Source organism: Bubalus kerabau, chromosome 4 (assembly GCF_029407905.1).
Source record: "Bubalus kerabau isolate K-KA32 ecotype Philippines breed swamp buffalo chromosome 4, PCC_UOA_SB_1v2, whole genome shotgun sequence".
NCBI lineage: Eukaryota > Metazoa > Chordata > Mammalia > Artiodactyla > Bovidae > Bubalus > Bubalus kerabau.
In genome coordinates, this window is record NC_073627.1 from 176,813,088 (window position 1) to 176,827,835 (window position 14,748).

At 42.0% G+C, this 14,748-nt stretch overlaps 1 protein-coding gene across 2 annotated transcripts; it reads left to right on the plus strand.

Moving 5' to 3' along the window:
* The first annotated feature begins 468 nt into the window (after positions 1-468).
* On the plus strand, positions 469-12,586 carry TLR4 (toll like receptor 4). Of its 2 annotated transcripts, XM_055579474.1 has the most exons (3): positions 469-817; positions 5,370-5,536; positions 8,275-12,583. In XM_055579474.1, exons 1-3 carry the CDS (start codon positions 725-727, stop codon positions 10,538-10,540), a joined length of 2,526 nt encoding a protein of 841 aa, XP_055435449.1. In that variant the 5' UTR covers positions 469-724; the 3' UTR covers positions 10,541-12,583. The 2 variants fall into 2 exon arrangements, with proteins under 2 accessions (XP_055435449.1, XP_055435450.1); XM_055579475.1 differs by lacking the exon at positions 5,370-5,536 and having other exon boundaries at positions 8,275-12,586.
* Positions 12,587-14,748: the final 2,162 nt, after the last annotated feature.

Sequence of the window (14,748 nt, forward strand, 5' to 3'; positions counted from 1 at the left end):
AACTGAACTGAACTGAGATCATGAGGTTATAGATTAGGGTGGCTCTAACCCATTATGACTTGTGTGCTTATAAGAAAAGGAAATTAAGACCCAGCACATGCAGAAAGAAGATGACGTGAAGGCACAGGGAGAAGACAGCCAACTATAAGCCAAGGGGAGAGCCTGAAAAATCAAGCCTGCTGATCCCTTGAGCACAGACACCTAGCCTCCAGAACTTCGTGAGAAAATGAATGTCTGTTTAAGTCACCTAGTCCAGGGTATTTTGTTATGGCTGGAACATAGGAAATGAACATTTAACAGTAACTTTCCACTACAAAACGAAAGCAGAAAGCCACAGTTCCTAGGTAGTCACACAGGCTGTTTGACCAGTCTGATTGCTTTCCTAAATTCACTAACCCTGAGGTCAGATGACTTCCTGGGATAAAAGCCAGCTTCCTCTTGTTGTTACTTCACCCCTGGTCTGCAGACGTTTTCTTCTTCTTCTTCTAACTTCCCCTCCAGTGGCAGAGGAGATAAATATCAGAGAAACAAAAGTCCAGAAAGCTAAGGCTGCCACTCTCACTTCCTCTCCTCCCATAACCCAGCACTGCTTTGAATAGGGGCAGTGCCCTGGGGCACCAAGCAGGGGAGAGACGACACTACAGTGCCTCGGAGGCTGCCCTGGCCGGCACAGACAGAGGGTCATGCTTTCACAGAGCCACTTCTGGTCACAGAAAATGCCAGGATGATGGCGCGTGCCCGCCTGGCTGCGGCTCTGATCCCAGCCACGGCCATCCTCTCCTGCCTGAGAACCGAGAGCTGGGACCCTTGCGTACAGGTACGTGTCTTCCCTAAGCTTGGCCTTGCTTCTGAAAAACTGTTCTCTGCTCAGTTTCCCTGTGCTGGGCCCTAGTTAGGTTCATTTGCAAACAGACATCAAATTACTTTAAAGTAAGAAACCGCAGGAAACAAATGATTCATGGTTACAGGGCATTAACAGGCAGCCCGAGGCATGTGCCCCACTTAGGAATTACATGGGAACTTTAGGCCACCTGCTTAGAATCACTATTGTTCCACATCTGGGCTATGTGACTTTGAAGAAGTCATTAAACCTCTCTGAGACTAGTTTTTACATCAATAAAAGAACCATAGACTTTAATAGAAAGTTTTAAGAAGCCTGCTTCCTGTCATTCCTTTCCGCTGGGGGTTTGTACACTGTTTCTAGCTGTTGCTTTGCCCGTTTCAGTATCAGGAAGATTCGTTTGTTTGGTTTTTGTCTCTTACTAGAAAGAACTTTCTATGTAGATTTCGGATTTCTAAATCTAGTCTAGTTCTGTCCAAAAAATGAAAAGAAAAATAGTTGGCAAAGAAAAGGAGAGACAGAGAGATAAAGACAGAGACAGTAATAGAGAAGAACAGGAGACAGGGACAGATGCAAAATGTCAGCTAATGCAATGCTTTCTTTGTGAAACACCAGCCAGCTGGTTTGTAATCTCTTTCAGAAAGGGTCTCCTGTTTTTTCGTCCCTCATGGACTTGACTATCGCTGTGGAAACCCTCGGCAGCAGCAAACAGCACAGAAATGTCCTGGGGTTTAGGGTGTGGCAGAAACTCGAGAAAAGCACAGTCAGAGCCCGGACAGTGAGGACATGGGGGAATCGTGTACTTTAATGTGTAACAGGACAAACTTGTCATCTCAAGTCCCCTGTCCCCGCCACTCCCTGCCCACACCCGGCTCACTGTCCTCCTCTCTGTGTCTCTCCTGCTCTTCAATCAGTGCATATAGATCCTCCAATTATGGTCATCCCGGGATAAAATCACAGCTTCTCCTGCCTCCTCCCCTTTCCCATGCCCCAGATGCTCTCATTTTCCAAAACGTGTCCCCTCTGTCCATCACCTCCGCGCCACCCTAGGGCAGATCCCCAGTTCCCCTGGCCTTGATGCTTGGGCAGTGACCAGTCTCCTGACCCCACAGCCTGCTTCCTTTAATCTAATCTGCTCATATTCATCTGCTGTTTGTTTGTTGTTGTTTTTCAAGATTCAACTCTAAGATATTACTGTCCTTTAAAGCTTTTAATAATTCTCCATCACTGTCAGGGAACTTTTCCTACCATGGTGCCCTTTGCACTTGGGATTTCCTCTAGCTAGAATGAATGCCTTTCCCCCTAGATGAGTGCTGTTCAATGGGTCACATGAAGTTATTTAAATTTAAATAATACATTTAACTAAATTCAACTAAATTTTTATTTAACCACATTAACATAATTTTAACTAGCTAAATTTAAAACGATGTTTTAAACTATGTTCTAGTAGCCATATTAAATAAATTAAAAGTAGGTGAATTTAATTTTAGTAGTATTTTTATTTGACTTTGTTTATTAAAAATACTATTTCAAAATGTAATATATACTAGACAATTAACAAGATATTTTATGTTTTTTTTTTTTTGGTACTAAGTCCTTGAGTTTTAGCACATATTATACCATTTCTTTTACATTTATTATATTAAACTATCCACATTTCTCATATTCAATAGCTGTGTGTGGCTTGTGGTTACCCAGTTGGACAATACAGCCCTAGATATGTTCATAGCTTAGTCCCTCACTTTATTCAAATTTCTGCTTAAATGTTACCTCCTCTGGGAAGGCTTGCTTGATTGCCTCATATAAAGCTCCTCACTCCCTGTATTTGCCTTTAATGTCCTATGCTACTTATTTTTATTCGTTTAAAAAATATTTATTTGTTTATTTGGCTGCACTGGGTCTTAGTTGTGGCATTCAGGATTTTTTTAGTTGTGGCTTGCAAACTCTTAATTGCAATACCGGGGATAGTTCTCTGACCAGGGGTTGAATCCAGGCCCCTTGCATTGGGAACACAAAGTCCAGTCACTGGACCCCCAGGGAAGTCCTGCTGCTTTACTTTTTTTTCATAGTACACCACTGTGTGTGTGTGTGTGTGTGTGTGCGCACTCAGTTGTGTCCAACTCTTTGCAACCCCATAAACTGCAGTCCACCTGTCTCTGTCTATGGGATTTTCCAGGCAAGGATATTGGAGGGACTTGCCATTTCCTTCTCCAACGGATCTCTCCCAGCCAGAGATCGAACCTGGATCTCATGCAGTGCAGGCGGTTTCTTTATGAAGTGAGCCACCAGGGAAGCCCATACATATGCATATATAAAATACATATAGTGTGTGAATACATATATTTATTGCTCATTATTTGTCTTTACGTTGAACTGGTATTTGTAAAAGGGCAAGATCATTGCTGTTTTACTTGTCACTGTGTCCCAGTGCCTAGCGCATGTGGTTGCTCAGTTTGTACATGTTAAACGACTCACAAGTATCACCGTAGGACAGAGTATAGGGCCCCCCGGACCTGGCTCTGGCTCCCCATCTGGTTAGGTTTCATACCCCTGCCACACTCCATCTAAGCGGAGCTAGTTTTCCACCTCTCTGTACTCACACTCTTCCCTCCTTCTTCCTCTTTCCACATATCCAAATCTCACTTATCCTTCCAGATTTGCCTTGAAATTTCCCCTTTCTTGGAAGCCTTCTATACAATCTATAGTCTCAGAATCCAGGATTGATATCTACCTTTTCTGAACCAAAGGGAACATTTTCCAAGCCTGGTTTAAGACCCTTTTCAGGAATGAGTTGTGCTCCTACCATAACCCTTATTCTAGATGGGGAGCTGATGGGAGTCTGGAGCCATATCACATTGCTCTTTGTGGTAACCACAGCACTTGATAGCAAATGCCTTCAGTTGGGATTTGAATAAACCTCCATGGAATCAGTTATCCATTCATTTGTTCAACAAATATTTATTGAGCATTAACCATTTTCTGGGCATCTTTCTGAGTGCTGGAGACATAACAGAGAGCTAGATTCTCACAGTTTACAATCTAGAGAGGGAAACAAACAGTATGTATGCAACAATCACACAGAAGGCATCGTGTTAGACAGTGATGTCTCTCGTGAAGGAGAATAAAAGGAGCTAAGGGATGACCCTGGCCCCACTCTCTATTAGACAGTATGGGCTGTGCAGATGCTCTGAGGAATAACATTTCAGGATCAAGCGAATAAAGTAAAGAGCTGCACTGTGGCCTGTGAGACTTTACACATATTACTTCATCTTGCTGAATTCTTATTCTTTAAAAGGTTTATTTGCAGATTAAATTCAAGTATGTAAAATATAAGACCTAAGCCTCATACAGTGGAGAATTAATAATAGCCAATAATAATACATGTTAACAATGTATTGATCATTTACACTGTAATAGGCTTTGAGATAATCTCTTTAAAAACCTTATCTCATTAATCCTTTTAACAGATTCTATGTGTTTTAAACTGAAAACCAAAATTAGCTGGCTTAAGCAGAGAATTTTGTTGAAGAATCAGAGAATAAGGAAACTAAATGGGAAGTTGGAGAACAAGGCTTACAAAGAATTTGGGAATATGTGATAGATATCAGCTTAGGAACCAAGGCAGTATCAAGTGTTAGGTTCCACCACCGGAGTCTGTACACGTCAAATATTTGTCCTCAATTCTACCTCATCTGCTCAAAGCTCAGTGATCCAAGTGAAAGTGAAATTTGTTCAGTTGTGTCCAACTCTGTGACCCAGAATTCTCCAGGCCAGAATACTGGAGTTGGTAGCCTTTCCCTTCTCTGGGGGATCTTCCCAATCCAGGGATCGAACCCAGGTCTCCTGCATTGCAGGCAGATTCTTTACCAGCTGAGCCACAAGGGAAGCCCAAGAATACTGAACTGGGTAGCCTATCCCTTCTCCAGCGGACCTTCCTGACCCAGGAATTGAACTGGGGTCTCCTGCATTGCAGGCTGATTGTTTACCAACTGAGCTATGAGTGATCCAAGGGAAAGAATAAAATTGGCAAAAATTGGGCTATGACCAAGGAAGTGCTGAAGACTTGACTGGAAGTCTCTTTAAACTTGTATACAATGAGAGGTATATTTAGAAAAACAATAGCAACAACACAATGCCTTCCTGCAAATCACAGGGAAGAGCTAGGGTGATATCTAGGGCTTTTGGACTCTAGTGCTTCAGATCTTCACCACGAGACTCCGTTGCTTCTTGCTGAATGCTGCCATTGAGAGAGTAGAGGTTAAACATCGGGTAGGTGCTTTTCCCTTCCTAATCGAGAGTAAGACCTTTTATAAGAATGAAGTGAATGGATAAATGAAGGGATAAGTGGATGGATGAACAGATGATCAGGTGATTTATGATTGGATGGATGGATGTTTGAAAGAAGGTTGACTGGTCTCTTTGCTTGTCCCAGTAGCCTCCAAGGCTGTAGTCTAGGAGAGGAGAGTTGCTGGAAAGTCTGCTAAGGTGCATGCAGGAAGACACTGCATCTAATATCTAATCATTTCAGGTTGTTCCTAACATTAGTTACCAATGCATGGAGCTGAATCTCTACAAAATCCCTGACAACATCCCCATATCAACCAAGATGCTGGACCTGAGCTTTAACTACCTGAGACATTTAGGCAGCCATAACTTCTCCAGCTTCCCAGAACTGCAAGTGCTGGATTTATCCAGGTAATGCATGAGTTCTACCACTGTACAAGGAGAAATGTTCATGGTATTGTTATTTCATTCTCAAGTCAGAAAGCCTGATTCATGAGGTTTCCTTTTCATTCACTTAATTATTCACTCAACAGACATCTTACTTATTACATAACTTTGGGCAAGCTATCTCCCTTCTTCAGGTCTCAGCTTTTTTATTTGTGAAAGCAGTTGGATGAGACAGTTTCTAAGGAAAATTCTATCTCTGATTTTCTCTTAAGTCAGGGGAGTAAACTGACTCCAATTCTTTCATCAGCAAATATTTATTGACTACTTGCTGCTATATGCTGTTCACTCTGCTAGGAAACAAGAATATGTTGTATATAACGCACAACCCTAGCTATTAAGGAGGGCATATCCACTTAAAAGAATTAATATGTTAAACCTGAGCACGGTGCTGGGCATATAGTAGGCATTCAATACATGTTACTTGATTCTGATTTTGGATTTTGAACCTGAGATAAAGATAATAATATATGAGTAGGTGACAAGTTATTTGAAAACTAGAGGCAATACATTGTGCTGTACAGAAAAGGGGATTTCTATGCAGAGAGCCACTGGACTTCCCTGATGGCTCAGTGGGCACAGAATCCACCTGCAATGCAGGAGACCTGGGTTCAATCCCTTGGTTGGGAATATTCCCTGTGGGGGGGCATGGCAACCCACTCCAGTATTCTTGCCTGGAAAATCCCCATGGTCAGAGGAGCCTGGTGGGCCATAATCCATGGGGTTGCAAAGAGCTGGACACGACTGAGTGACTAACATACATATGCAGTGAGTAATTAAGACGGAGTTCTTGAATGGAGTCGGATTCAGATAATGTCTAGAGTATTGAAAGTGAGGTACAGGATAGGGAATTAGGAAGATACAAGAAAGAGAAAGATGCATGATCAAAGGAAAACATCTGCTGTAAGAATGAACAGTGACTAGTATTTTCTTTTCTGATACAATGAAGTGTATCATTCATTAGAACAGGTGAAGTTATTATCATCATTTTGGGGAGAACTGAATCTTGTTCCTAAAATATTTACATCATTAGGGACCTTATTTAGAAAAGTAATGCATAATGGACTATAATCTCTATAAGAGTTTGTGAAAAGTGGAGAAACATATGTGACATTTTATTATAGAAACTCTTAATAAAGGATATGACGATAGTAGGTATTTCTGTAGAAGAGTGATCATCTGATGTTTTATACTCTAACTTGGATATTGATAGACTACAACAAAGGTAGGAACCAAGCATTTTGAAGGCAGTGACATGGAGCCCTATGGAAGTCAGAATACTTGAGCTGAGTCTTTCTCCAACATTTACTGCCATGTGGCTGGAGGCTTGTCTCTACATTTGAGAGGAGTCTCAGTTTCATATCTGTGAAGCATAAATGATGAACCTCACACCACAGGGTTAACTGTGATACTGAGAGTAACATGTTATATATATTAAAAACCTTGCAAAGTAGACTTTATAAGTATAAAATACTATTATAGCATTCCATTAGTTTCTAAATTTCAGTTTTCTGAGTAAGAATTTTGTCAAGAACTGTACCAAATTGAGGTAGCCAGACCAATATTCTTAATTTTAAAGAAAAATGGTTTCTCATCAGCGTTCCTTAAAATTGATCTTCGACCCACAATGTTCCCAAGGAACTGCCCTCAGAAGCTTTAAATATGTTCCTAGAGAGAGGCTAGTTCCCTCTCCTGGTTAGTGGGAGGAGATGCTAGATTAAGATAAGGACAGATTATGGTGCAATAGATGCTCTGCCTTTTCACCTCACTTCACAGCGTCTTCAGGTACCATCAATAACTCTACTTATTTTCAATGGATGCTTTCGTGATAGACCAGCCAGCCTTTTGTCCCTATGGAAATCTACTGATACATTTTTTTTTTTTCTTTTTGTAGATGAGCAAACAGAGGCTTGGAGAGTTTAAGTATATATTCACATGGCTTGTTGACAACAGGCCAGGGATTCATATCCACATCCTGCTTCCAAGTTGTATGTTCCCTTCATCTTCATCCTCTGCTTCTCTAAAGTGATGTTGTTGTTTGGTCACCAAGTCATGTGCAAGTTTTTATGACCCCTTGGACTGCCAGGCTCCTCCGTCCATGGGATTTTCCAGGCAAGAAAACTGGAGTGGTTTGGTATTTCCTTCTCCAGGGGCTCTTTCTGAACCAGGGATCAAACCCAGATCTCCTGCATTGGCAGGCACATTCTTTCTCTGTGAGCCCCCTTATTATATGGGGAATTTTTCTTGAATAGTAAGGATATCTGTGACATTTAGGTATAATTTCTATATCTTTGAAATTGGCATTCAGCAGTCATTTATCATGCCTAGCAATGAACAACTATCTATCTCATCTTACCAGTTGGATATATAATCACAATTATGTGTTTCAGGAAATGGCTAACGTTGATCTGAGGTTCAGTCTTCAGGGGCCCCAATCATTCATCTTAACTGATTTTCCTCTGTTGGATGGACTGCCTCTGCTTAGCATGTGCCTCGTGTGATACAAAAGCTTGTCGTGGGCTAGTGTGACAGTACCAACTTGGCGGGACTGCTTTGTTTCATCTGCCTTGCTGGATATTTTTGCTTATGCACCATTATATAGCATTGTTATATCTGTGTGGAGACCTAGATGACTGGGTTGATATTTCATTTTGGTTTCCTATTCAGCAGAAATATTATATAATCTGTATCTCTTTTTCTTGTAGATGTGAAATTAAGATTATTGAAGACGACACATTTCAGGGCCTAAACCACCTCTCCACCTTGATACTGACGGGAAACCCTATCCAGAGTTTAGCCTGGGGCGCCTTTTCTGGGCTCTCAAGTTTACGGAAGCTGGTGGCCGTGGAGACAAACCTAGTATCTCTACACGACTTCCCCATTGGACATCTCAGAGCCTTGAAAGAGCTTAATGTGGCTCACAATTTTATCCATTCCTTCAAGTTACCTGAATATTTTTCTAACCTGCCCAACCTGGAGCACTTGGATCTTTCTAACAACAAAATCCAAAATATTTATCAGGAAGATGTGAAAGTTCTACATCAAATGCCCCTACTCAACCTCTCTTTAGATTTGTCCTTGAACCCTTTAGACTTTATTGAACCAGATACCTTTAACGAAATTAAGCTCAATGGATTGACTCTGCGAAGTAATTTTAACAGTTTACATGTCATGAAAACCTGTATTCAAGGTCTGGCTGGTTTAAAAATCAACCGGCTGGTTTTGGGAGAATTTAAAAATGAAAGGAAGTTGAAAAGATTAGACAGATCTTTCCTGGAGGGACTGTGCAACCTGACCATTGAACAATTTCGGATAGCGTACTTGGACGAATTCTCAGGGGACGATACAGACTTATTTAATTGTTTGGCAAATGTTTCTGTGATTTCTCTGTTGAGTATATCTTTAGGAAGTCTACAAGCCCTTCTTAAAGATTTTAGATGGCAACACTTAGAAATTGTTAACTGTGACTTTGAAAAGTTTCCTGCATTGAAGCTCAGTTCTCTCAAAAAGTTTGTTTTCACAGACAACAAAGATATAAGCGCTTTTACTGAGTTTCAGCTACCAAGCCTTCAGTATCTAGATCTCAAAAGAAATCACTTGAGTTTCAAGGGTTGCTGTTCTCACACTGATTTTGGGACAACCAACCTGAAACATTTAGATCTGAGCTTCAATGATGTCATTACCTTAGGTTCAAACTTCGTGGGCTTAGAGCAACTAGAACACCTAGATTTTCAGCATTCCACTCTGAAACAGATCAATGCTTTTTCAGCATTCCTATCACTCAGAAACCTCCGCTACCTTGATATTTCTTATACCAACATCCGGATTGTCTTCCATGGCATCTTTACTGGCTTAGTCAGTCTGCAAACCTTGAAAATGGCCGGCAACTCTTTTCAGAACAACTTGCTCCCTGACATCTTCACAGAGCTGACTAATTTAACCGTCTTGGACCTCTCTAAGTGTCAACTGGAACAGGTATCCCAGACAGCATTTCACTCCCTCTCTAGCCTTCAGGTGCTGAATATGAGTCACAACAAACTCTTGTCATTGGATACATTTCTTTATGAACCACTCCACTCGCTCCGGATCCTAGACTGCAGTTTCAACCGTATCATGGCCTCTAAGGAGCAAGAACTACAGAATTTGCCAAGGAACCTCACTTGGCTAAATCTTACTCAGAATGCATTTGCTTGTGTTTGTGAACATCAGAGTTTCCTGCAGTGGGTCAAGGACCAGAGGCAGCTCTTGGTGGGAGCTGAGCAAATGATGTGTGCAGAGCCTTTAGATATGAAGGACATGCCAGTGCTTAGTTTCAGGAATGCCACTTGTCAGATGAGCAAGATGATCATCAGTGTGTCAGTTGTCACTGTACTCCTGGTATCTGTGGTAGGAGTCCTAGTCTATAAGTTCTATTTCCACCTGATGCTTCTTGCTGGCTGCAAAAAGTATGGCAGGGGTGAGAGCACCTATGATGCCTTTGTAATCTACTCAAGCCAGGATGAAGACTGGGTGCGGAATGAACTGGTAAAGAACTTGGAGGAGGGCGTGCCCGCCTTTCAGCTCTGCCTCCACTACAGGGACTTTATTCCTGGGGTGGCCATCGCCGCCAATATCATCCAGGAGGGTTTCCACAAAAGCCGTAAGGTTATTGTCGTGGTGTCCCAGCACTTTATCCAGAGCCGATGGTGTATCTTCGAGTATGAGATTGCCCAGACCTGGCAGTTTCTGAGCAGCCGTGCTGGCATCATCTTCATCGTCCTGCAGAAGCTGGAGAAGTCTCTTCTGCGGCAGCAGGTGGAGCTCTATCGCCTTCTGAGCAGGAACACCTACCTGGAGTGGGAGGACAGTGTCCTGGGGCGGCATGTCTTCTGGAGAAGACTCAGAAAAGCCTTGCTGGCTGGTAAACCCCAGAGTCCAGAAGGAACAGCAGATGCAGAAACCAACGCGCAAGAAGTGACAACCTCCACCTGAGGAGGAGAATCCCCTGATGTGCTCCTTGCCCAGCTGGATGCAGGGCGTGTTCAGTTAACAAGTAAATGCTGCCATGTACCAAGCATTGTGCTAAAGCCCGGTGATTCAGTGGTACGCGAGACCTATAGGACTGCCAGCCTCGTGGAGCTTACAGTATAGAGGGAATAAATACTGTGCTAAAATATAGAACTTCCCGGGGGATGTTTCAACCAACTCAGCTAAGGAGTCCAGGGCAGGGAAAGTCAACTAAACTCTTACCCCTTCAAACTGAATTAGAGCTAAGAGACTGGGCCTCTGTGAGAGTAAAAAAGGACAGACTTCTTCTCCTGAGTCCTTCGAGTAGAAACCGCCTCAGGTTATATGTTTTAGCCATGTTAAAACAAGGTGTTTTTGGTCATTTTGATTGATCTAGGTCTTGGCTCACTTTTCCTTTTCCTATTGGATATGGTTTAAATTCTACTTTCTGACCCAGAAGGCTCCTGATTCAGATTCCCCTCCACTTTATGTCAATTCACAAATGTGCTGGTTATCCCTTAGCATGTTCTATTTATTAACTATTAGGTCCTGATATATTTTTGTCTTTATAAATCCAGTTCTCATTTTCCACGTCTTCTCTATCAACCCATACCATAAATAAAACTGTTGGAGACATGCTGGACATATCCATATTTAACTACTATCTTTTGAAGAAATATGTAAAATACAGTCTATCATTTTGTCACTTGATGTCATTCTGAAGTTATTACCTAGTAAGTTATGACTGTCCTGAAGGTAGTATCAAAGTAATTTGGTTGCAAGTGGCACTTATTGTAATAGAGGGAAATAGGCCCAACTTCCTGGCCTCATAATGAGAAATTCAGGTTACAGGCAGGGTAAGAGGTGGGGTGACCTTTGGAGGTCAGTTTTTCTCAATGACCCCAGAAACATGTGGGCTGATAGAGCTGGGGTGACCACATAATGAGAATTGCAGCAAAATTTTTCTTGTGCAGCAAGTGAGTTTTATTTGATAGACGATTGAATTTTTCAAGGTGTTTTGAAATGGTTTGAGGTGGGCAGCCTGCCTTGTTCTTTCCTGTTGGGTGTCTCTCCATAATCACATTTAGGAAAAAGCTGATGTCATTTTTGAGAAAATAATGTCCCCGAGGTTACTGTGGGTCATGTTAAGGTGAATTCTTAGAAAAGCACACTCATCTAGCTTCGTCAGAATGGTGCAAAGAAAGGGCAAAGAGGACGTTTGGAAAATACAGTTATCAAAACTGAAATATATGGCCACATGAGGAATGTGTTTGTGACTGAGTGTTCCAGAGTGTATTTTGGTTGGAGCACGGTTGAAGTTGCTGAGCATGCCTGAGTGTGTGTATAGGTCTCATGTGCCAGTGAAAGTGGGCACATGTGTTTGACCACACGCCTCTACGTGTTCCTGTTCATGTTTGTGTGATCATCTCTTTGTGGAAGAAAGTGTGATTACATTGTAAGGGGAGTATGTGTACTGATGTAGATGTCTCAGCTGTTTGACTTAGGTCCTCACTCTGGTGTTGGCATGTGATTTCTTATATACAAATGTCTGTGTTAGATTCTCAGTATGCTTGAAGACATGGGTTTTTATGTGTGTCTAGGCTATATATAAGTGTGTATGTTCATATTTAAGTGTGCATTTTGTATCTGTGTGTTACTTCAAGCACATATATAACTCCAAGGAGGAAAATCAAAACCCAAGTGGAATATTTCACGCATACAAATCTGTTACTGGCCTTATTCCTACCATTCCTCTCTCCCTACTTTGAATTGTGAAAACTTCAGGTGAAGTAGGCAAGAAAGGAAAGAAATGATATGACAGAAACATAAGGGAAAGAAAGAGGAAATTTAGGCTTAGGAGAGGTTCTTTGCAGCCATTTAAATTCTCTGGATTAAAGAGAGATGAAGGGTGGAATAAAAAGAAAAGAAAAATTAATACTAATGTCTCAAATTTGTATAATATTCTATATCTTAGAATACATTTACACAATTATAACCACATTTGAATTTCTTATGATGCAAGTGGGGTAGCAGATAAAGAAGTAGTTTCACCATTTTACTGGTGTAAAACCAGAAGTTCAAGGAAGTATATTTATTAGGCCACAGAGTAAAGTGGCAGGGCCTGAACTGGGCTTTCAGCCGACACTGGGCAGCTTACTTTCCACTGCTTCATGCTTTAAGCTCACAAAACAGGAAGTGAAACTCCTGAACTTCTCTTTGTGGTTGACAGTAGTCAAGGGTTTTTCACTGAAACCATGAATCATTAGGTAAATACATATGCATACATACATTATATGTATATACTGAGTGATTTATTTATAATACCTTTCTTTCCATAAAGGGCATGAGGGAGATTAAAAAAAAAATACTAAACGTGGACAAGTGTAGTTAGTTGGAACTAGAAAATCTTGATGAAGAACAGAAGAGGAAAAAAAAAAAGACACTTAGAGTAAGCTTTAGCGTGGTGGTGTCCTGCCCTGACTCCAAAGAGACTGCCTCTGTTGTTTGGGATAGCATAGCTTTGGAGAAAGCCAAAACTCACAGTCCCCACTCACCTTCTGGACCTTAGATTTACTTCCCTGAGAGTCCAGTTAATGCAAATATAAAAAGAGGGTAGACTATTACTTTGCAAAGCTCTTATATTAAAAATAGTACTTGTTGAATACAAAGAGCACTTTCTAGGGGTGTACATCTCCAGGGGGCTTCCATGGTGGCTCAGTGGTAAAGAAACTGCCGACAATGTGGGAGACATGGGTTCAGTCCCTGGGTTGGGAAGATCTCCTGGAGAAGGGAACGGCAACCCACTCCAGTATTCTTGCCTGGAAAATCCCATGGACAGAGGAGCTTGTTGGTCTCCAGTCCATGGGGTCGCAAAAGAGTCAGGGATGGCTTAGCAATCAAACAAGAGCAATCCTCTGGGACTCGATGAAGAGGCCACAGGGAGAAACACTGAGTGAGTGGTCTCCTCGGTTATACCATCTTACCGATTGGTGCTTTCCCATCCTGTGAGACCACAGGAGGACTGGAAGTGTAACTAGGTGGCTTTCCTCTGTCTCAGCCTCCACCCACAGGGCTCTCAGAACCCCTGCTTCCTTCTGGACTCTATACCCTCTCTAGACATCACCAGCAGGTTCTGGGGTGGTGGTGGTTGAGGGAAGTCTTCCAGGAACTCACAGGAACCCTTGCAAGAATGACTGGGATGAACAGAGTATCTCTTGATCTTTTGCTTCCCTAGCCCTGAGCTCAATGGCAGTCACATAACAGACATACTACACCTTCTTACTTGAAGAACTGATGAATGAGCAAAGGATAATCTCTGCAGCAGATGATGGCCTCTGTTCTTCCCAGTCAAGGCTGCCAGATCCCAGAGCACAGTTCTCTGTTGCCCATGCAGTCTCTGGGGCTCCAGAATTCCACTCCCTACCCCGCACAGATGTTCTCAATCACCTCCTCCACTTGGCTCCTTAACTCCAAATATTCCAAAAGACTTCACAGAAGGGGAGTAGAGAACTTCTCTAATAATAATTATTCTTTGTGGCTATTTTTAAGCCCTATTCTGTTGTTTTATCTATGACATCAAATTTTGGGTCCCTACTATGTCTGTCCCTACCATGTCTATTAGATGGGCACTAATAATATCAGCATTGTTACCCATTAGGAGATGAAGGCTCTGTAACTAACTCAAGTCCCACAGGTAGAAAATGGCAGAGCTCGGATTTAAACACAACAGACCTCTCAGTCTATTCTTAGGACACCTCTGTGTTCAGGTGGGACCTTCCAGGAACCTGGTGGTGATTTCCGAAAAAGTAACAGAGTCCAGAAGGAGGCTTGGGTTCTGACAATCTCACGGATAGAGACCAAGTAAAAAAGAAACTCCCTGATTAGAATTAGCTCACTTGCGGTTCCACTGGTTGGTCAGGGCTCAACACCAGAATCCAGATATGATGGTTAAACTAAAGGGTGTGTGGTGGGCTGAAAAATGAGCTGTGCAAGAGACGTGAGGCAGTGCTTGAAATCAACCACTTCCTTCAACCATGATAGACTAAGCCTTTCCCACTTCGGATATCTTTCCTGATGGAATGAATTCTTCTCCATGAGGCTCTCAGAACTTTAATGTATATAGGTCTTTTCAAATGGCCTTCCAGATAGGTACAACTGCTTCTGTATTTATAGCACTTCCCCACCAAGCTGTA